We start from the raw sequence: 23408 nt of genomic DNA, 5'->3' as shown, positions 1-23408 counted from the left end.
GACATGGGCAGTCTGGGACCAAGCAGAAAGGAGCACAAAGTGCAGGTGTTCAGAGCTGGTTAAGTCAAGTGAGGTTTGAAGGTTGGGTTGCAAAAGAAACATTTTTTTTTAATTTTTTTTTTTTTTTTGTGGAAGGGTGGGACACCAAGGGGAGGAGGTAAGTCAGCTAAGCCGTGGAGGGTTTTGGTAGGCAAATGCAAATTCATTTTTGTTCATCAGATATAACCTGGATAATGATATCCCAGTTATTAATGGAGCAAATGAGGGAAGCACAGCGAAGAAATGCCAGGGCACTTTGTAAATGGAGTTAAATCTGCCATGTGAGAGAAAGCAAAGAAATTCCTGTTGGAATTACAGTAGACAGCAATGCTCCAAAAAAGAAAAGAAAAGAAGGGCCAGGGGAACACTGTGTCAGGCTGGAGGCAATCAGGCACTTAATGCTTCAGGAAATTATAGAATCACAGAGTAATTGAGGTTGGGAGTGACCTCTGGAGCTCATCTAGACCAAGCCCCCTGCTCAAAGCAGGGCCAACTAGAGCAGGTTGCTCAGGACTGTGTCCTGTTGGGTTTTGAATATCTGCAGGGCTGGGAACCCACAGCCTCTCTGGACATCAATGTTTGACCTCCCTCACAGTAAAAAGGTTTCTTTCTTATGTTTGAATGGAATGTCCTGGATTTCAGTTGGTGCCCTTTGCCTCCCTCACTGGGCAGCAGGGTGAGGAGCCTGGCCCTGCCCCTGTGCTATCAGCACTGTTGTACATTGATAAGATTCACACCCTTCCCCACCCTCAGCTTTGTCTGCTCCGGGCTAAACAGTCTGATGAGAGCAGGGAAGTGGGGAATGTTGCAGGAGGTTGCACTGATGTTTCTGGGCAGATCCTGGTGGTCTAAAGCCCACCTGAGTGCTGCCCTGAGTAAATGGTGAGGTACAAGTAGTACAGAATAGCTCAAACGAGCTTTCTTACTTATTTTTTCCTTCTCTCCATTTTTTTTCCCCTTTAGTACCTTTAATTTATGACTGTTTTCTTGGCATTGTCTCACATGTCTTCTGGGAATAGTTATCTCTGGGTGTTTTATCTCTGGGTGTTTGTCATTAAGTGTGATCCTGGCAGTCCCAAAAGACAAGATATTTGTGGTGAGTGAGTTCAGGTTGATGCTCAGTTGATTCCTGTGACCTGCAGTGATGAGCAGAAACACTTTGGATAAAGCCCTGGATCAGAATTTGAGCTGGAGGTGAACTTTTATAGATGATCAGTGTCGTTAGAGAATGGTGTTTCTTGGCCTGTTTTTATTTGCGTATCCTCCGGTTTGGGGAAGAACAGGAGCCTAAATAAGGAAGTCCCAGATATTCAGAGAGCAACAGTGCCTGTTCCAGACCCAGGGAGTCAGATGCAGTTTATTTAGACCACAGAGAAACATCCAGGCCTGTGGATCTGCATCTGAGACAACTGGGCCATGAACAGCTTGGCAAAGGTGGCCCCCAGGATGAGCTACCAAAGCTCTCCTGTGGGTTTTTCTGTTGTAGTTGGTTACAAAAGCAGGGCTGTTCCTATATACCTGATGTTACATGTGTTAATATGTTTGAAACAAAACCATCACATCTCACTGAATGTGTGAATACTGCAAAACCTGTTGATTTTGCTTGTGCCAGTTAATATATTGGGGATTCAGGGAAGAGAAGAACCTGATTTGATTCTCTGTGTGGCTGCTTTGAAGTTAAACATCTGATCACTTTTACTAAGCTCTTTTAAATTTATTTGCTGCATTTGTTTTGAAAGTAAGAACTCCCCAGAACTAGTTAAATACGAAAACTTCCATCATTGCTCCTATCAATGTATCATATCTCCTTCCAACAGAGATGTGTTAAAACTTGTCTTGGATTCAGTCGGTCTTGTCAAACCATTTGAAGGTGCAGAATCAGTTTCCCTGGATTTCTGACAAATAACAGAAGCAATGGGTCTGGATTCTGCAGAAAACACACAAAAAGAAAGCTCTGCTCTTATTTAAGTAGAAAGGAAAGACCAGTTTCTCATTCGTGAGAATTTAATTCCCAAACTCATTGTATGATCTTGTATCTGCCTACCTGTGTTTTTCTTGTAATTGCCCAAAATTACTGAGTGTGCATGTGTAAGGAAGAAGCCAGTGTGCAAACTTTGGAAGCTATGTGTCTGAAATCTTGGTATTTAAAGCTCTCTGTTTTCCTTGTAGGTGTGTTATTGGACATCCAGCAGCACTTTGGAGTCAAAGACAGCGGGGCTGGTTTGTTACAGACAGGTAAGAGTGAGTGTCCTCTTCTCCAAAGGGTGCTTATGGATTCCTATCTGTGTCTCTTGGTTGTGGAATTTACTCTTACTGGGAAGGTGAATAAATACACTCTTACTAGGAAGGTGAATGAACATGAGGGGTTTTTTTGGCTTTGATTTGCTGCTGGGCAGGAGGTGGGGGCTCAGGATGACTTGAGTGTAGAATGGGCCAAAAGCAAACAAACCTAATTATATTATTTGACAACTAAATTCAACTAGGAGATGGCTACTTCCCCTAGAAATGAGAAACCAACAGCAGGATCCTGTTGTTCTCACTGCTTTAGGGTGGTAAAGAGTGTGATATATGATGCCCTTCACGTGCTCTACAGAGAATCTGCTGAATGGACAGTGGCCTGAAAATATCAAACTCATCAGGACAAGTACCTGAGGCTGAAAGCTGCAGGCAGGGCTAACAGTCACTGCATCCATGGGAACTCATGGATTAACAACTGCCCTTGGGTGCTGTTGCCTGCAGACATGTCTCTGGTTGTGGTTAAGGAAGGATTATTGCAGTTCTGATGTCCAGGGATTTTAATGTCACAGAGCCCTGCAGACAGAGCTGCACAACCCCAGGACACACCCAGCTTCTCTGGCCTCTGGTGCTGAGGTGGCTGGAGGAGTGGCTGTGTCCCTGTGCTGGGTGTGATGACACTGAGTGCTGTCTCTTGGCAGCACATTTGATCCTTATGGAGAGCTGAAAGGAGTAGCCAGAGAGGAAATGCAGTATTTTAAGGAAACAGTCTGGTTTGGAAACCTCCTGCAGAATTATTAGTTGGAGTCTCAGATTTGTGGTGCTGTGGTTGTCTTGTCACTGTTGTCTGTCTGAGGGAACCACTCTGGAACAATTACATCTCTAAAAAAAAGGAGAATTCAATCAGGTTTTGAACAGTGTGCCAGAAAGACAGGTTTTCCCATGCTATCACAGTGGATACCAAATTGCTGTCAGGAGCTTGTCTGTGGAACTGTGGCAAACACTGGACTGTATAAAATCCTTCATTCTTTAAGATCACACCAGAGGTGAGAAGGTTCTGGAGCTCCATCAATTGGTCTTTGATTTCAAGCTAAGGGAAGCACTGCAGCATCTCCTCCACAGCACAGCAGGGTCCTCATCTGTGGCTGCAGCTTCTTGGGAATGTTGTGACACAAGCAACTAATACCAGTTTGTGTTAAACCTGCCCAAGTGCTGCCCCTGTGGGCAGAGCTCAGCTGAGCTGGTGTGTGCAGCACGTGGCCAGGACGGGCTGAGCTGTACAAGTGTCACTGATTCTGAGGAGCATCAATCAGTTCTGCCCAAAGTGGCACTGCTTGTCTGTCAGGCTCCTTTCTGCAGCAATCATTTGTGTTTATTTATTGTGCTCAGAGGAACGGGTCCTCAACGTAGCGTTGGACACAAAGTGCCTGCAAGAAAATATTCTGGTGGTAAAAGGACACTTGCCAAAGCTTGTATTTAATCTTCATTCCCCTCAGTGGATGAGGTGCTGCTGCAGATGATTTATGGACAGCTAGTAAAAGCTAAGCTTCAACAGGGCATTCATTTGTTAATTGCAAGAAATGTTATTTATTTCTCCAGCAAACACACAGGGCATCTGAAAACAGCATCACTGAGATATTGCAGGATTGCTCTTGAGTGTGTCAAGAGTTTTCTGACTGATAATTGTTGCTTTAAGGAAAGCAGTATTTTCTCTTGATGGGTGTGTTTTTTTCTGATCTGAAAACTGAGGGCTTGACTTTGCTCCTGCAATATAGATAATAATGCCCTAATCACAGTGCCATCAGAGGAAAAGAGTGCTCACAAAATAAAGCACCATTTCACATAAGAGTGAGGGTAGGGGCACACATCTGAAAATGTATTAAATGTATTACTCAGCTTAGCACATTTCTGTGTTGGCAGCTGGCCCATGGCCCAGGTTCCCTTAACCCTGGAGAAATAAAAGATGCTGCCCTACACCACCACAAACACTGCTTTTAATCTTTACTCTGTTCTCCAAGTCTGACCTCTCTCAAAGTGCAAATCAGGGAAAATGGGTGCAGAGTGTAAAAGCACTTGCCCAGGGTGGCAGAGGGACCTGGAGCAGGGCTGGGGCCAGGACTGGTGTCTCCCACACCTCTGCCTTAACCTTGAGCAGCTCCTTTGCAAGCAGGGACACAAATACCATTTGCTTCCCCAGAGATGGTCCTGCTGAACTGACTGAGTGATGTGAGACAAAACTCTGCTCATCCTGAGGATGCCCTCTGAATAAAGAGTGGGTGAGTCCTCAGGTTGTTAATCCTGCATCTAAATGAGTCCTAAATTAATTTACAATGTTAATGAGGGGGAGTGAAATGTAGTATTTGCTGGCAGTTCATACCATTTATCAAACAGGCTTTAAAATAAATAATTTAAAAAATCCTTTTAACTGAGAAACAAAGTTGCACCCGTTTTTTAGGAGGAGATGATTCTGAAAAGTCAAACAGCAAGGGGGAAAGAAATCCCCAAAGGCAGTGTTTGACCCTCTGCTCATCCCATACCCCATTCCTTGCAGGTACAGCCAGTCTGGTACCTCTCTCCCTCCAAACATTCAAAAGCCAATCCATACACTCTCAGCTCCTGATGCTTTCTGGAGAGCAAAGGGGACTGGTTCCTTAGGAATTGCAAAGACACAGTTTGAATTTTTGTCTTCTTTTACATTAATCCTGAGATACAAGTGGCTCTTTGCCCAAGAGATATGATGAAAACTGGTTGGAGGGACACTGTAACTCCCTGTACAGAAAAATCCCTGGACACTCCAGCCTCATCCCTAATGGAAAGGAGCAGGAGGTGGTGGTGTGAGCAGCAAGGATCCTGTGACAGCAGAGGACACACTGACAGATGGAGCACAAGTGCTGCTTGCTCAGGAGCACTGTAGAGTAACACACACAGAATGGGTTGGTTCCAGCCTCACTCAGCTCTGGCTGATGCAGTAATTCTGTGCTGATCTTCCTTTTCAGAGCACTACCTATGCAGTTATAGAAATACTGGTTTAGTTCACTGCCCATCAGGTCTGCAGCCAAGCTTTTTTTGTGCTTACTGGATAATCCTGACTGATCTTAGAAGGTGATAGAGCATCTCTTTGCCTCCTTGAGCTGTAGGCAGTCAATATATTTATAGACCAGACCATCCCAAAAGACTTTTCTGTGTGTGGAGTTAGGTGGGAGCAGCTACAGAACTACAGGCCTCTAGGAACACAAAGACTGAGAAGGTGGACAACTGGATTTTGTTAAAACTGCTTCAAAATAGTGTTATCCTTCCATAGATACTTAGGCCATGAGAGTAATATCCCAGTGCTGTACTCTGGCTTTCACTAGATTTTTTTTCCCCTTCTTTCTTCATTTTTTGTGCTTTATTGCTCTGTCTGCTCTCCTTGCCCTTGGATTTATGTTGCTTTTGTGTCTCTTGCCAGTGTCCCTGTGCCACCCCAGAGCCCTAATAACAGTAGTGCCTGGCTCGCAGTGCAGTTTGTCTTCCAAAGATCTCAGGATGTTTTATACTGGAGGGTGGGGGGGTGGATAATGAGGCTGGCCCTTTTCTACAGATGGGGAAACCAAGAAAGCCAGAGGGGAGAAATGGCCCAAAGTGGCTCAGCAGGTGTGAGGCAGAGCCAGGGGGAGAACTGTGGGCCGGTTCCTGAACACGGAGCGTTCAGCCAGGGCAGTGCTCAGCCCCAGGGGTTTGTCCTCCTTGGTGGGCACCTGAATCCTCCAGCTCAGGGACTTCTGCAAGTGCAAACTGAGAGGCATCAAAGGGAGGGCACGGCAGGGATTCCATGGAAATGCAGACAGAGAAAGTGTCTGTCTTCAGAAGGAGCAAAGGGGTGTCACCAGAGGAAACCCTGGTGACAAAAGTGTGTAGCACGAGGTCACATGCCAGGAAAGGTCAGGGAGTGAGGGAGATGGGAGGACTCATTAAAGGTGAATAATCCTAGATAATGGGGGCTCTGAAGGAACTTATCTCTCCTCCCAAGCAGAGATGGGCACTCCCCCAGATGCCTTTCAGCCCCTGGTTTCCCTGGAAGCCTCTCAATGCCAGGTACTTCCTTAAGTCTCGTTGGGAGCTCACTTTTCCTGTAAGGGTCAATTCCAGCTAAAACCTCTGTGGATTTGAAAAGTGAAACCTTCTGTCTCCCTGGGTTGCCCTGGTGTAACCTTGTAGTAGATTGCAACCCTGCAAATCAGACACCTGATGGGCTCTGGTGTGTTGTGGTTGTACCCACCGAGCTCGTGCAGTGAGAAGGGGGCTTGAAATAGTGGGAGGGCAGTGGTGGGATAAATCAGACTTGCTGAATTCAATTCCTTTGACTCCCATCTTCTTGTCATTGGCTTATGATGCTCTAACATTTCTATTTATTCCACACAGACCACCCCCTCTGGAGGCTGCCTTTGAGTTTGTGTAGATTAGAGTTGCAGGTGCTGCACATTTCTTTTCTACCATCTGCTTTTACCTGAATAGATGCTGCCTTGCTCCTCAGCTGTGCTGTGCAGAACTGAATCACATCTTCATCTTTCACTTCCTGCTTAACTTCTCACTAGAACAGCAGAAATCATATTCTAGACACATTGTTTTCTATTTAAAATTTGTGGGCTTTCATTCTGAGTGAATGAGTTCTTACCCCAAGCCCCTCCCAGGGTGCTGGTACCTCAGGTGTCCAGTCCAGGAGGGGAGACAGAATGCTTTGTGATTGCTCTTCTTGACTTAGGACTTCAGATGGTTTGGACCACCCTGTCCTACCCACTGTCATCTTCCCTCCTTCCAACCACACTCAACATTCCTAAATCCAGGAATTAATTCTCTGGCAATCTGGAGCTCAGAATCTCAGGACAAGGTGGAGTCCTCTTTTTGCCAGGAGATCCTCTGAGTCATATCAACAAAGCCTTTTTACCCAATTCTCTTTCTGTATCTGATTTTGTGTCATTTTTTTTCCTGAACTTCCTCAGCTTCCTGTAGGATACTGGTGATCTAGGGATTAAATAGGGACAGTTTCAGCAATAAAGAAGAAAAGCAGGGCTCTTGTGATTAATCTTGTGACAAGTGTTGGCTTTTACCTATTTTGCTAGAGTGAGCTGAGATAGTCCAGAGCCTGATTATTTCCCATCTAAGTCCTTTGCAAGTTCCAACAGTCCTTTATTCCTGTGTGCTAGAACAGTGTCTGGTACACTAAGAGGTCACAGCAATCTGAGGGGCTGATTCATGAAGGCAGTTAAGCCTCTGCAATCAAGAGTGAAAGTATTTTCTTGAATCAGTGAGCAGGTCACAGGAAAATGTGTCTGTGCCCCAGCCCAGTCCCCCACGCACCAAGACCAGACTATAAAAGTGCCACTTGCATCCTGCACTCTCAGTGGGCAGCCCTGGATTGCCAAGGAAATAATCCTTGTGGGGGGAGAAGGGGCAGGGAAGGGAGGGAAGGTGTCCTTGCTTCCTGCTGAGGGGAGAGAAATGCTGCAGCCAGGGTTGCATTTTGTGTTTCCCGTGTCAGCAGGTGAGTGCAGGTTCATCATCTACAGAACAGGGAAACTGCAGATGGCCTTGTCTTCAGCAATACCTTCATTTTATGATGCTGCATGGCCACTAACACGAGGTGACAATTCATTTTCCCATCCCCTCTTCTGCTTTGCAGAAGGAGGGTCTGTCCTTTTGGCCTTCCAGACAGGGCAGGGGCTTGGGTTGGTTGTGGCAAGTGAGCCTTGCACTTGTGCTGCCCGTGGCAGGTCTGTTCTGTCAGCAGACACTGCCCTGGTTCCCTTCAGGCTGTAGTTCAGGCACCTCTTGCCAAGGTCATCTTCACTTCTGTAATTTATTAGAATAACGAGGGGAAAGATTTCCCACAGATTTTAGAGAAGTAGTTATTGTTCCAACAGAGACTGAACAGCTTCTAACACAGCCTGTCCATCTCCCCAGACATGTTCCTCAAACCTCAGAATTCCATTCAAGCTCTGTGTAGTGGAAGATGGCATTTTTGTTGGCATTGTGCAATTCTTTGAAGCAATACCTTCCTCTTCCTACCAGCTGTGCAGTCTCATGTAGTTGGTATCTGCACTGTGTTGTGTTTCATGCACAAATAGTTCAGAAGGGCTGCCTTGACTTTTTTCATTACCACCATGTTTGGAATATTGGATGAGGGATGTAACATTTGAGTTACATTACCTGTTATCAGATATTTAATGACTACCAGTTTGTGGAAGGGAAGTGTGTACTTACCTTCCAAACCTTACAAGGAGGCTACTTTTTTCCTCCTCCTCCTCTGCAGTGGCACTAAAAGCTTTTGGTAAGAAGTGGAAAACCTGCTTAGCTTTAATTCTTGCCTTTCACTGAGCCTGTTAAGTTTAATTTTCAAGTGTGGTGACCAGGGGAGTGTTTGTGTGTGTTCTGAATCAGGAGGAGCCCTGGATTTCTCCTCTATACCCTGATCTAGATCTGTGCATACAGTTGCTACTGATACCCAATTCAAAGGTAAGTGTTAGCCCAGAGGGGAAGATTTTCTGCCTTTGACCTTAAGGGAAGTTGGATCAGGGTCTTCTGTGAACCAGGGGTGAGGAAACAGAACTAACTGTTATAGTACACTTTTATAGCATATTTAATATGCTTCATCCCAGGGGAGCCAGAAGGGTTCTCTCTTAGAAGATTTATTTCAAGCTTGCTTTGGTTTTGTCTTGCCTCCCACCCCTGAAGAACTCTCATTCTCTTAGAGCAGGGACCTGCAGCTGTGCAGGGCAATGTCCCACATGAGAAGTGTGGGCAGCCCTGCTGGCACAGGGTGAGATCAGGTGATACACAGGCCAGGCTTGGTCTGTGTGCCCTGGGAGATTTCCAAGGTAACACAGGACTGTTGGAAGCACTGCTGTTGGAGGAGGTGTTGGATTTGAGAGAGAGATCATTTGGATAACCCAGATAGTCTTGACAGGGTGTGAAGAAGCTCTGGAGCACTGAAGGTGCTGTCTGGCAATGCAGGGAAGGTATGGGGTGAGTTGCTGTAAGAGAGGAAGTTTCCAAAAGACTCTGGAAGTACCAGGGTGTATTTGTAGTAGTGGGAATGTTGGGGTCCTGGACCAGTCCATGCAATTGTTTTGCTTCTCTAACATCCCATCTGGAGTTCCAGGTGGCTTTTCCTCCAAACCAGTGCTTCTCAAACATTTTGTACCAGACTACTCTGCATCCCTACAAGCAAATTTGTACAGTGATTTATCATCAGACCACTAAAAAAGTAACACTGCTACATGTCTGGCTGCAAAGAACTTGCTGTTACCTGGTGGACCACAATTTTGGGAACCACAGCCTTGGCAGAAGGAACAACATGTCAGCAGGGGCTGCAGTGATTCCCATATTTAGACCCACACACTCCTGAGCATGACTCATTTGTCACCTGTACCTGGCTTTGCAAATGAATTCCAGGGCATCACTTCTGTAAAAAGTGAACATTCCTCGTGGTGTTGGCAGGGTGAGCAGCCTGCAGAACTAGATTCCAATTAGCACAAGTAAGCCTGAGCTGCATGAATGGTGTATTGTTGCACCAGTTCAGAAGAGATCTCCCCTTGCCCCCAGTCCATGCACATATTCCAGGGTGTTCCCTGTGTGCTGATGTGAGATTGTAGAGCAAAGACCCATTTTCTGCTTAAATTAAGCAGGGAACTTGGTTTTGGAGAGAAAATATTGCTGACCACAATCCACTCCTTACCCCAACTCAGAGTCAGTTCTATCAAAAAATGGAAACGCACGTGAACAGTTTTTGCTAAAACTCTCTTTAGTTGTTCCAAGGTTTAGTCAAATGACTGAGGACAGCTCAGGTGTTTAAATCTCAGGTGAAAACCAGTTATTTGACAGGATGGTAGAAGGAGGAGGGGTTCACACACATCCTTGTGTTCTTTGCTGCTGCAAGCAAGGAAGTGCTTTGGATATTTCTAGGGAAAGCTCAGTCCTGACTTCTTTTATTCCCCTGCTCAGTTATACATCAGGCTATTCCTAATTAAACATTTGGGCAGTTTTAACCATTTCCTCCTTCCAACCTTTTTGTCCACTGATGTTTCCAGAAGGAAGATTTATTTTACATATTCTCCTACTGCATCATTCTCCTCCTTCCTTGGAGTTGAGCTGAACTGGATATGTGGCAACCCTAATTTATTCCCCTGTGGGACAGTAGTGTTGAAGTGAGAACATTAATTTTAATACACTTTTCCTGCAAAAAGTTGCCTTAAAGAACTAAGGAGTTCCACTGACTTGCTTATTTGGAGCTGCACTAATTTTAAATGGATGGCTACAATAAATTCCTATTGGGGTGAGCTTGGAAGTGAATTAGGGAGGCAGTGCAGGTAAAGCAGTTTGAGCTTTGATTTGTATTTACAACTTATAGAATTGCAGAGTGTCCTGAGCTGGAAGGGACCCACAAGGATCATCAGATCCAGCTCGTGGCCCTGCACAGAACAACCCCAAGAATCCCCCCGTGTGCCTGAGAGTGTTCTGCTGCCAGCACTGGCCAGGGTGGGCTCTCCTCTGGCTCTTTTCCCTGCTCCCTTCCTTCTCTAGATCATCAGTTTGTAGAGGCAACGTGGTCACCTACCCTGTGATGGATCCTTGTTAAACCCACCTTGGTAAGAGTTACACAGTGACATTTCCAGCACGGGATTTGTCTGTCTGGGGTTGAGTTGGATTTGTTTTGTTTTCCTTGAAGGGTGTTTGAAATATGCTCTCAAATACTTGTTTTTAATTCTGCTGTCATCACAGCTCCTGGGTTTGTCCACCCTGGGATGTGAGTGGTCCTGGTCACTCAGCAGTTGATGGTGTTAGTTGTGAGCTCTGTGCTTGTGTCTTCAGCATCCTGTGCTTTTTGTCCAACCTACCTGGCAACATAAATAACAATAAAATTGCCTTAGTAGCCTTGGCCACACCTTTTGAGCACTGGAAATCATTGACAAGATCTGACAAAGGCACTATTTCATGAGAGCCCCTGTGACTAGAATGAGTCATGTAAGAAAGATGGGTGAGTTAAAGAATAACTTTACCACCAAAAAAAACACAAAAAACCAAAAAAAGAAAAATAAGATTTGACTGGGCTACATTCAGTTTAAGCATATGGCCTGTTTTGAATAGCAGCCTTCAATTTTACAGGTGTAGTTTGGGGTGTATAAATGCTTAACTTACTAATGGTGCCTGCAAATCAAAGTAGTTAAGTGGCACTAATTCTACCAGAAAAATCTGCTCCTGGAGTGAATTGCAAGCTCAAAATTAGTGATTGCATTGAGGATCTTTGAAAAAACCTGATAGTAAAAATACATATTAGCTCAGGAGGGCTGATGTAAACAGCTGTTATGGTGAGAACCACGCAGGTGTTTGACCAGATAAACCCATTTCCTTGAAGGTAAAATTGCAGAACAGGAGCATGAAAATGGCTCATCATTTTTGCTGGTTTAGTTCCCCCCAGCCCCTGTTTTGTTTTTAAATCAACATCTTCCCCCATCCCACGATGTCCCTGGGCAGGGGCTCCTGGGTGCACTGCTGGGGTGTGTAAATCTGAGGTACCAAAAGAGAGTCTGTCCCTAAGGGTTTGTTGGGTTGCATTTCTTGTAAAAGTCTTAAAAAAATGCAGGTGGTTTCATTTCTGCTTTACCCATCCAAAGCCTTCAGTTACTTCCAGCTTTTTGGCTGCGTGGCAGCTGCTTTGAAACCCATGGATGTAATAGTAGGGAAAACTATTAGAGAGTATGACACTTAAATATGCCCTACTGGGGGGAAAGGGTAGCAAGTCAAAGAAAAAATATTAAAAGAACGTATATTTCTGGAAAAAATTAGAGGGAGAACAGATTTTCCTGAAAAGCAACTTGTCCCAAGTTGTCCTTGTTCTCACAGAGGATGTTTTATGGCAGCACAGTTAATAATACAGGATATTATACAATGGATGTTGAGTTTTCACTGAAAGCTCCCCAGTGAGATGTTCCTACCAGCTGCTGATGTGGCACCTCCCAGGGACTTGGACAGGGTATGGCACACAGAGCAGAGGGAATGTTTGCATTGCAAATAAAGGACATGTTAATTTTCATTGTTTGTACTTGACTGAACTTGTTCTTTATGGGATCAAAATCCAGAAACTGGACTTCCTTGTCCAGTCACCAGACAAAATTCTGGCAGCACCATAAGTTTTCCCCCAAGGCTCAGTTTTCAGCTGTACAGGACTGCTGGTGGCAAAGCTCAGCTGGTCCCCTGAGACATTTATGGTGGTGTGGTCCCTTGGGAGAGGAATGGAACAGCCACTGAACACAAACCAACGTCAGATGGGCCACTGGTCACTCCTCAGTCTCACCTCCTGCATATTTAGAGCTGATTGAAATGGGCTTTTTTAATGCCTTCACAATGCCTGGATTTCCCAAACATTTTCTTTACTTCTTTCCATGGATGTCATTGATGGTGCAGGAGGGCAGGAGGGAATTGCATTTGCAAACCTTTGCACGCTGCAGGATTCATTTGGGGGTATTGTTTTCAATGGTACTTGTTCTCCCAGAAAGATCCTGGGCAGAAGACATTTAAACTAAGGGATTATTTAAACCAGGGTCCAGTCAAGTTCCATGGCTGCTGAAACTGAGATAAACCCTGGGATCTTTCACAGAGCTCGTGTTCTTTTACCCACAGGAGCAGGTTCAGTTGCAAAGCTCACTCCAGGAGCTGCAGCTCAACTTGGCATTGGAGTGTTTTTCCAAGTCAGGAATGACACATGGGTGATAATCTCAGAAATAACAACTGTAAGACACACACAGATTCATTCTCCAGTGTAGTTATGATCCTTTTCCAAACCATTGCAAGTTAAACACTGGGATATGTCAGTATTCCAGCAGTTTCCTGAAATGGATTTGTCCCTCTCTGAAGGCCACCCAGCCACTGTGAAACACTTGCTCTCTGTCTAAATTAAAAAGTATAACTGCAAGAGGCAAAAGCATTTCTAAACACTGCCAGTACCATTGAATTAGCAAATAATTTATGTCAAATAGCACTTAGAGTGCTGTGAGAGGCTTCCCTACCTACTGGGATGCCTCTTTGCTGTGGGATGAAGGCTGCTCATCACTGTAGGTGTTTATTTGTGGTTGTTCAGCTCCTGTCCCAGTGGTCAGTACACAATAACAAATCACAGCTGATGGGGATGTTTCTTGGTATTTACTTTGTGGCACAAAAGACTATTAAAATATTGCTGGCATTTGGAAAAATAGATGGATAAGCCCGTGGCTCCATTCCCTGGCAGAGTTGTTTAAGTGCTGATGTGGGGAATTGGAGGGGAAGTAGAAAGTATTTATGGCCCCTGTCCTGTGCTCAGACTGCTGGTGCTTAAATGATGGTGAGACTCCCTCTGTAGCCTAAAGCTGTGGGAGATGAGGATATTCTGGATGTCCTAAGGTCACCTCCCAGATGCCTTTGGCTCTCGTGGATCTGGTTACGGTGGGGTTTGGTGGTTGTCTGGAAAGCCTGTTGTATTTTAAAACAAAACAAAACAAACAAACTATATATATACATATATTCCTATATATATACACCTATATACTTATATATATACTTATATATATATGTATATATAAATGTGTTGTTGTTTTGGTGCCAGACCCCAGCAGGAGAAAAGGTGGAGTTCCCTGTGTGCTTTGACAGGAGAAAGCAGCACAGCAGCTGCTGGGGGGCTGGAGCCCTGCTTTCTGCCAAAGGCAGCTCCTGCTGCCTGGTGGCTCCAGAGTCCTGCCTGGCCCTCCCTGTGCTGGTCACCCAACTGGGGCAGTGCTTCAGCAGTTTGTTCCCCCTCCCTTGCAGTTGTTTGTGTCTAAACACACGGTTGCTGTGGCAGTGTGAGTGTCATGGCTGGGGTAATAAATGAGAATCAGTTCAGGGTAAGTGAGAGCTCAAACAGTTCCTTCCTTGCTTTTTTTGAGAATTGTGATTCATAATGAAACCAGACAGTGAGAGCCTTTACACCCCCCCCCCACTGGGCCAGCATGTCTGGTCCAGGCCAGCCCTGGCCCTGCTGCACTCACACTGTCCCACACACCCACCCTCCCCTTCCTCCTCACAGGAGAAGGTTTAAGGATCACCTGTGTTATTAATTTACTTGTCCTTAATAATAAGGGAGGGTAATGTAAAAGCACATGAAGTAATGAACACCCTGCAAAGGTGGGGGGGGTGTTTCTCTGATGTTTTCCTCACGATGCAGAAACAATCAGCAGAGGCCCATTGGCTGGAAAACGCTCCAAAAACTTCTCAGGGAAGAGTGGAAATGAACGTCACCAGGAGTGTTGTCAGGACCAGAGCTTGGAAGAGCAGGTCTTTATGTGGATAACACATTACAATTCTTGGGAGGGCTGAAGGCAGTCTGTGAGTGATTCAGCTGCCTGGGTAGGAATTCTGTGTACTTTCCTCGGAAGGATCTGGTTGCTGTCCCTGTCACAGACAGGATGCAAGACTACATGGTTTTCTGATCTGTTGTCATTGTTCTCCTGTTCTTATGAAGTGGTCTCCTGAGGCTACATGAAAGAGATTTTACTGGGGGACTTATTATTTATTCGCTGGCAGTGCCTGGGGCAGAAAGATGGACACGGCTGTTAAGGAGAAACTGTGAGATTCCATCAAGAGGTGATTTTTTTTCTCCTCTTTCTGCTGAATCGAAACCCAGTCAGCACTGCAGACATTTCCTCTGTAAAGTTTTGGTCCAGTCCCTAATGGGTGGCAGTGAGAGCTGCCATTGCCTGAGACACAGGCAACTCAGGAAAAAGTAGGTAATTGAGCAGGACAAACTACTGACATTCCCTGTGTGAGCAGCAAACAGCTTTCTAGAAGTAAGGGTTGGGTGGGCAGTGCTACGAAATGTGTGTGTTTCCCACACAAACACATGTGTAGCTGTCAACAGCACTAACATTCCTGGGAGGGGGGGGAGTTGGAGGAAAAACTTTGAGGGAAATAAGACAATCCCATGCTGTGGGATTAGCACCGAGCAGAAGCAATTACCCACAACTGCTTTTACATCCATATATTCTGTGGATTTCGGCATATTCCCGTTCCAGGGTGATTTCTATTCCTCAAAAATTGAATTAGCATAAGGCTGCAGATGGCAGGATTTTAAGAGCAGAACCCCTTGCTGGTGCTGCCTGAGTCTTAGGGAGAGCGAATAACAACCAGATATTTCACGTGTCCTCTTGGAGATCTCATGATGAGAAATAATATATTTGCACCCCTTAGAATTCAGTTTAATTTGACAAATGTTTGCTTTCCTCCAGATAACTAGAGGCAGACAGTGTGAGACCAGGGTGAAGTCAGTCTGTTTAGAAATTCAGAAAGCTCCGATCTGACCTCTGTGAAGGAATTTAGCTGCAATACAGAGATGAATCTGTATTTTTTTCCCTTCAGATTGGTAATTTCCTTCGTTATTGAGTTTTACTGATTTTAAAAGATGGCATTTTACTGCTCAGCTAAAAGCACTCTTTGAGACATATGGCTCGAGTTGGAAAGGGAGCAATTTTGCAGAAGAATGGTGTGGAAGGAGTTTGCTCCAAACCCTGACACACTTTTATCTGCACGTGCACAAACACCCGCTGGGAATAGGATCCCTTGTCCTTCCCTGTCCAGGCATCAGTGCCCTGCTCCTGTGCCTTAGTGATAACACCAGAGCAGGATCTGGGGTGCCCTGGGTGTCTCTCATTCACCCCAAAGTGTTTCCTGTCCATTTGCCTGTGTTTATGCTCTGCCTGCTCCAGAAATTCCTCTGGAATCTGCAGAGATGTCTTCAGTTTTAACTCTCAGTAGGACAACTCTGGTGGCTGTCCATGATAGACATTAAAATTGAGAGCAAAGGCTCATTTCATACCTGTGTCCTGCCAGAGGAGATGTTTGTCCCGAGGCTGTTGGTGCTGGGACAGCTGAGAGCCAATTCCATCATTAAAAGCCAAGTGTGGCCGTTTTCCCTTCCAAAGAGGGAGCTCGTGTTTGCCAAACCCTCTGTAGATGGTACAACAGCCCCCTAAAGCACTGCCATAACAATTAAAAAGAAATCAGTCAGTCCCACTGGCTGCCTGGGGACAATGTCAGCCAAGAGCTGTGTCCCCCTCCCCATTCCCAAGGCAGAGCTCCCTGGATTTGCAAGGCTTTGATGCAGCTTTTCCTCACCACCCTCAGCATCCCCCCTCAGGACTGGTAGCTCCAAAATCCCTCCAAAATCCCTCCCCCTGAGCTTGTGGCCCTGGTGGGAGGTGATGGCTGAGTCTCTTTCTGACCAAGACTGCTGGAAAAACCAGCATCTCTGCACCAGCCTGTCCCAAATCCCTGGCTCCACAATGGAACTGTGAGCCAGTGCTCCTGTGCCTGGCTCTGTGTGGCTCTTTGGGAAGTGTTTGGTTGGTTGCTGCAGTTTCTCCTGCTTTGTGAATGCAACCAGCAGCCACTGGGGGCTGTGTGTAGAGCTCAGCGAGGCATTCCCACTCTGCAATAGTCATTTATTTGGGAATTTCATCTTAAAAACAGACCCAAACCAACCCGAAGTCTGGTGAAATCTCTGGGGTGAGAGTGTGTCAGATGAACATCTCCCTCAGCAAGTTTCCATGAGTCCCGTGGCTCGAGGAGCTCTTGATTCCATCCTTAGGAGAAGGGGAAGCACTCACTTCCTACTGCCTTGTTTTTCTTAGGAAGCTGCTGCTGTTGGTAAATAACACGTAGCAAAGAATTTATTAGCAATGCACCACACACGTGTCTCCTCTCTCTTGTGCTCCCTATTGCTGCAGGAAGTGGGGTTTGAGATTCATTTCTCTTTTGAGACAGAAACTGCAACCACAGATAATTATTTGAAATTAAAGCACTGGTTGAGGAAGGATGCAGGATTAGTGGTGCAGTTGTAAAGAAGGGTGGCCAAACCTCATTTTAGGATAAAAACACTCCTCTCAAACTGGAAACAAGGAACGCTCTGTCTCTTTATGCCAGATACAAATGATGCTTCATTCTATTATGGGAATAACAGATTTAACGTATTTTATTGCTCGTTAAATCTAATTCATGGTGCTCAATGCAGATTTCAGGGATCAAGGGATTTAGATTATTCTGCATTACCGGCTTTGGGCTGTCATTTCTTGGTGTGTTTAAGTGCACCCTGGTTGGAAAGGCTTTGTGGGCAAAGGTGCACATCCCTGTTCCTGCCCTGAGGGAACTCCTGTACTCCTGGCTGCAGGTCCCTGCTGCCTTCCCAGCTCTTGGATCAGGGAACTTGCCAGAAAAGATGCAAGGTTAGTTTTCAGTCCTCGGCATCACCTAGATTTTGCTCTCCAGATGGTCACAGGAGCTCTGTGCTGGCACAGGGGAAAGTCTGACCAGTCCTTTGAGGAGGTCCCACCTTTGCTTCCAAAGGCTCCTGCGGATGCGGTTTCGTGAGTGCCTGGTGTCATAATTGCAGTGGAAAAAGAAAGGGCTCAAGTAGAGGAAGGGAATAGAACAAAATAAAGCTCTCTGTGGTTATTTAAACTCTTTTTTAAGACACCTTTCTCTGGCTGTGAGCCCTGGGTAAAGGTGGTTCATCCTCCTGGCAAACGGGAGCAGCCTCCTCCCAGCCGGAGGGTTATTTGTGACTGCGGCTCTTGGGAGGGGGTGGCACGTGGGCAGAACTTTGGAAAACTGCACAGAAAAGGGAAAAGCAAAACTGCTGTTCGTTCAGGCACACTTTGCTGAGCTCCAGGAGTGATTCCTGCCTGCCTCTGGAGCAGCAGCCAGGAGGGTTCTGGGTGTGTTTCAGTCGCGCAAACCCAAGCTCGGAGCAGCGCAGCTCCCGGGGCTGCAGAGCTGCAGAGCTGCTGACCAGCCTGGGCACCTCTGGGATCTCATGGCCAATTCAGGATTGACCAGAATGGATACAGATCCATCCTAACTGGCTAACTAAGTTAATGAACTTTCCCTGCAGCTGATTGCACGAACTGTCCCGTGTCACGCACTGTGTGAGCACCGGGGCCGTGGCCGGGCAGGGCTGGGGGCTGGGACCAGCCAAGCTCTCAGTCAGTCACAGCTGCTTCAGCCAAATGGAGAAGAAAGTGCAGGAGGACAAAGCTCTGACTGGGAAGTTATGATTTTACCCTGTGCTTTTAGAACTAATTTTAGGTGCAATTCCATAACATGTTAATAAGCCGTTGCCTAATCAAGCTGGTGGAAATGATGCAGATGCAATTTTGTCTTACTAATTTTTAATTTTTGGGGGGAATAATTGTACCAGTCCAGACCAGAGGTCCTTTTAGTATGTCTGTCTTAGGTTATGATCAACAGCACATATATATGGAAAAAAAAACAACATAAAAGAACATAAATGGACAAGATTATGGTGATAGTTCCCTGGTATGAACTGAATAGATGAGGACTTTCTGAACAAGAGGAGCTATCTTTAACAGTCCTTAAATTCATATTCTCTCAGGTCTTTGTCTAATTCTGTTTTGAAATAACATAAACTCTGAGCTCCTGGGGCCTCTGTGATCAAATCCCAGTGTTTAGTTAAGTCTTGTGCATGAAACCTTTCTTTAATTTGCATTTTTCAGCTGCCAGTCTTATTTGATGCCACCTGGTCAGTCTTCTAAGAGAGGAGGTGATTCAGCTTTCCCCTTTCCCATGCTACATGGTGCTAGATCTCCCCTATATCCCACATCACCCGTTTCTTTTCCAATATGTTTAATGTCATCTTTTTGATGCCCTCTGTGCTTTTCCCAGTACTAACCTTTAATGTTCCAGGGAGGCAGCAAAGTTACAAGTACTAAGGTGTGTTTGTTGGCAAAGAGGTTCTGATCTCTGCTGCCATTGGAAGTCATAAGCAGTTCTGTCTAAACAAAAAAACTCAGCTCTAATGCCCACTGAATCAAGGAATCAGCTTTGGCCAGGAGTCTAAATCAAACCACACAAAGCATTTTGCAGAAACACAACTCCAAGTGGAAGTGGCTGTAAAACAGAAGTGGCCTTGGCTTATTTGTCCTTCACTTATGAATGGTAAGAAATGCAAAAACAGGGTTTAAACACTGCCAGACAAGCACATTGGCTTTGCTGCCAAGTGCCAGCAATCTGATGCTGTCCTGGGCAATAATCTGCTGGCTTTGGATGGCACTGCCACGGAAATCAAACTGTCACAGCCCCTTCTTCATGGAATGAACCAATTTGTGGAACCAACCCAGATGTAAGATTATTTCTTTAATTGATGGGGGGGTGTCTGCTCCTCCTCAGATGTTCTCATGTGTATGTTTTAATGCAGCCACAGAAGCCATTCTGCTACAAACACACTGTCATTACATTGGAAGAGCTGTTCACTGGGGCTGGATGGCTCCTGCTCTCCCAGAACCAGCTCAGTGCAGGGTCAGGCAGCACCAGTTCAGGCCCAAGGGAAGGGATGCACTGGGAGCTGTTCACTGGCCCCATCCCTTTGGATTGCTGCTGTGGTATGGAGCTCATCTCCAGGAACACACCACCTGCTTTATTGATGTTCAGGTTGCCCAAATCCCTTTAAAACAGTGGTAATGTGATCACTGTAATTCCCAACATGAAAAGCAGAAGAGGAGTGTTTGGGTTTTTCCTCTTTTCTTTTTAAATGATGATGTCTGTGTGGAGCTGTTCCAAATTGAATCTTGTAGCAAGTTAGCTCCTGCTCCAAGTAAATTTGCTGGACATCCAGAGAGATGAAACAGCACAGTAAAACAATGGCTTTTGCATGGTACACTTAGATAAAAACATTTTGAAGTACAGCAGGATAGAATTGAACTTCAGTAGGTGTAGAAATAATAACTGTGAGTAACCATCTCCTTATTGCTTTAGCAATAAGGAAGATCTGAACAGCTGAATCTTTAAATGCAGCTTCTTGAACATAATATAGGAAATTAATAAAAACCAGTGAAAAAATTGAGTGCTGGTTTTCTGGTTGCTCTTATCTGATTTTCTGTTTCCAGGCAGTGGATTTCCCAGCAATTCCCACTGAAGCAATTATTCCTGTTGGTTAAGGTGAACAAAGCAAGCTTCAGGATATCCTTTGCTGGGAATATAAGGGCAAACCCTTGGAAGAGTCTGCTCTCTGCAGCGAGGAAAAGGGCTGGAATTATCAGTGCTGTGTTCTTCCAAGGGCTGCATCTTGTGTATTGTTGAGTGAATCGTGAACTTGCCAGGCAAGCTGTGCTCAGGCCTTGTCTGGCTTCATCAGTGGGGTGTTTGTAACCAGGTTCTGACCCTGTCACAGCAAATGGAGCTGGGTGGTATCGAGCGTGCTCGATGTCTGTATGTCAACTGTGTGTGTACACAGCCATCCTAAACATGTTGTTTACATTTTATATCAGTTTTGCTCTGAGGAGACAACTGGCACCTCATGGTGCAACATGCTCCCTATGGAGGAGAGGAGATTGGAGCTTGAATACTGATGAGTGGCATCTGCAGGGAGGGAAAGGCGGTCTCGAGCGTCCTGGCAAACAGACACTGGAGGAACACCGTGTGAGTAGTCAGGTCCACACCTTTAAAACTTTGCTTTTCTCATTATTAATTTAGAATAACTGAATCATTAAGGTTGGAAAAGGCCTCCAAGATCATCAAGTCCAACCTTTGACTCATCCCCACCTTGTCAACCAGCCCAGAGCACTGAGTGCCACGTCCAGTCGTTCCTGGGACACCTCCAGGGATGGGGACTCCACCACCTCCCTGGGCAGCCCCTTCCAATGCTTGACAACCATTTCCAGTGAAGAAATTCCTCCTGATATCCAACCTGAACCTCCCCTGGTGCATCTTGAGGCCGTTTCCTCTTGTTCTGTTCCCTGAGAGCAGAGCCTGACCCCCCACCCCCAGCTCCACCCTCCTGTCAGGGAGTTGTAGAGAGTGAGATGGTCCCTCCTGAGCCTTCTTTTCTTCAGGATGAGCCCCCCCAGCTCCCTCAGCTTCCCCTGGTGCTCCAGCCCCTTCCCCAGCTCCCTTCCCTTCTCTGGACACGTTCCAGCCTCTCAATGTCTTCCTTGCAGTGAGGGGCCCAAAAATAAACCCAGGATTCGAGGTGGGACCTCACCAGTGTCCAGCACAAGGGGATGGTCACTGCCCTGCTCCTGCTGGCCACACTATTCCTGATCCAAACAAGGTGCCATTGGCCTCCTGCCCACTGGCTCATCTTCAGCCACTGTTGACCAGCAACCCCAGTTCCCTTCCCAGCTCTCCAGCCACTCTGCCCCATCCTGGAGCATTCAGGGGGTTGTTGTGACCCAGGGGCAGGACTTTTCACTTTGCCCTATTGAACCTGCGTTTGCTGAGGACACAAACCCACAACGAGGCGTTTATGAAACTCTCTGTTCCATCTTGTCCCGTGTCTGCCCTCATGGGAGAGCACTTCAGACCAACCCAACCCTTTGCACACCTCAGCCCCACCGATTTGGTGCCTCCTCGGGCCTTTTTTTCTTTAAAGCTCCCGCGCTCGACGCCGTCAGCACGCGACAGCTGTGGGTGACATACGGAACCGATGGGGTGTTTCAGAGCTCCTCACACTTGTCAGAAACTTCCAGTCTCTGTGACAGTCTGGAACCCCCTGATCCCGTGGTTTGCACTTGGCAAAGCGCAGTAACACGATCCATCTGCTGGCTGTTGAATTAGCAATGAAGTCAAACAAAGTCCCTGTAACAAGGGGGGTACCTGCAGGAGAGTTTGTGACAGTGATGATCTTCAGGAATGTTTTGTCGAAACAATTGTATTCTAATTCATCTCCATCAAAGGATGAGTGTTTTAAATCATGCTGCTGAGATTTCCCAGGGCCTTGGATTGTCCCACCACAGGGTACCCATTTCACCTTGGTCACCTCTTACAGTTGTTAAAGTTGGAGAAGAACCTCTAAGATCATCAGGCTCAACCATTAACCCAGCACTGCCAACTCCACCACTAAACCCTGTCCCTAAATGCCACATCTACACATTTTTTGAACCCTTCCAGGGATGGTGACTCCACCACTGCCCTGGGCAACTTGTTCCAGTGCTTGACCATCACAACGCTGTGCCTGAACTATCAGTAGCACGAAAGGATCTTTGTTCTTTCTTGGCTTGAATGGTGCTGTAAAAAAAAACAAAACCACTTTTAATTGTGATGGTAGACCTTCAGAAATCCCTTTAACATAGAGATGGTGCTGTAAACAGGACACTGCTGAAGCTGGAAAACCTGTGTGGGTTCCAGATTTCTGTAGTTCATCACGGGCAGGTCACTTCCCTGTGTCTTAATTTCCTTAGCCCTGAAGTAGAAATTAATGTTTAACTTCCTTTCTAAATTGTCCCAAGCCCCACTGTGATTAAATCTGCTGTGTTGTATGTGCTGTTATTTATAGCATAAGACCATAGTGAAAATGAAAATTAAAAGTAGCATTGCAAAACCATGTCTTTGGAACAGAGGGGATGGTTGGGCTGTTGGAGAGTATTTATTCACCATTGCAGGGAGATGGCAACTGGTCCCACAAGCAGCTTGAGAAACACGTGCACTCAGGCCTGACAGTCCCTGGAGCAGAAGTGGCTCAGCCAAATCCGTGTCTCACGCAGGCAGAGCAGGGCTGTGCTTGCACACACCCAGAAATTATCCCATCCTGAGCTGCCTGCTCAGGTGTTCTCATTGTTTGGAAATTTGTTGTTGGGAAAATATTCCCAACCTCCCAGCACATAGTTCTCAGCTGTGTCTCCGTGGATTGCCAGTCCCTTGAGGCAGAGGCTGCCTGGCTTTGCCTCCCACCGTCAGCACTCAGTTAAATGGGCACCGACGGTTTCGTGCTGACTCAGAGCTCACAGAGAGCCACTGGTTTTTTTCTCATGGAGCATCCCTGTGTAGAAAGAGCTATTTTTACCTGAACCTTTCTAGCATTATTCCTGAGAGGAAAAAAATAAGCCCTTTGTGCTTCAAGTCAAACCCAAAAGAAGGGACCTTTCCTCAGAGGTGCCTGTGATCCTCTCAGCCTTCCAGGAACTGAGGAATGTGAATGTGCCTCTGTCAGTGCCTCTCTTCCTTCTTGGTTACACTGTGTGGTGACCTGCTGGCAGGAGAAACCCCTCTCTGAGGTACAAAGGGTTGTGAGTCCATGTAAGAAAAGAGCAAGTGAGACAGAGGCAGCAGCATCTTCAGAATCGCTGGTGGGTCAGAGCCTT

At 46.1% G+C, this 23408-nt stretch overlaps 1 protein-coding gene and 1 long non-coding RNA gene across 4 annotated transcripts in view; one reads left to right on the top strand and one right to left on the bottom strand.

The window, feature by feature from the left end:
• SPNS2 (SPNS lysolipid transporter 2, sphingosine-1-phosphate) overlaps window positions 1–23408 on the top strand; it is a 132200-nt gene that overhangs the window by 33731 nt on the left and 75061 nt on the right. For all 3 annotated transcript variants that reach the window (XR_010435595.1, XR_010435594.1, XM_064677734.1), the window contains exon 2: window positions 2209–2274. Coding sequence is in view for 1 of the 3 variants with exons in the window: in XM_064677734.1 (XP_064533804.1) it covers window positions 2209–2274 (66 nt within the window). In the remaining 2 variants the exon portion in view is untranslated. The remainder of the gene's footprint in view (window positions 1–2208; window positions 2275–23408) is intronic.
• Window positions 13432–16953, bottom strand: LOC135425376 (uncharacterized). The gene is made up of 3 exons (XR_010435577.1): window positions 16798–16953; window positions 16133–16293; window positions 13432–13755 (listed from the first exon to the last, which is right to left on the bottom strand). It is a non-coding gene; the product is annotated as an uncharacterized LOC135425376 (long non-coding RNA).

Source organism: Pseudopipra pipra, chromosome 21, assembly GCF_036250125.1.
Source record: "Pseudopipra pipra isolate bDixPip1 chromosome 21, bDixPip1.hap1, whole genome shotgun sequence".
Classification (NCBI taxonomy): domain Eukaryota; kingdom Metazoa; phylum Chordata; class Aves; order Passeriformes; family Pipridae; genus Pseudopipra; species Pseudopipra pipra.
Note: the sequence above shows the minus strand (reverse complement) of the source record. Positions and strands in the feature narration are given on the sequence as shown.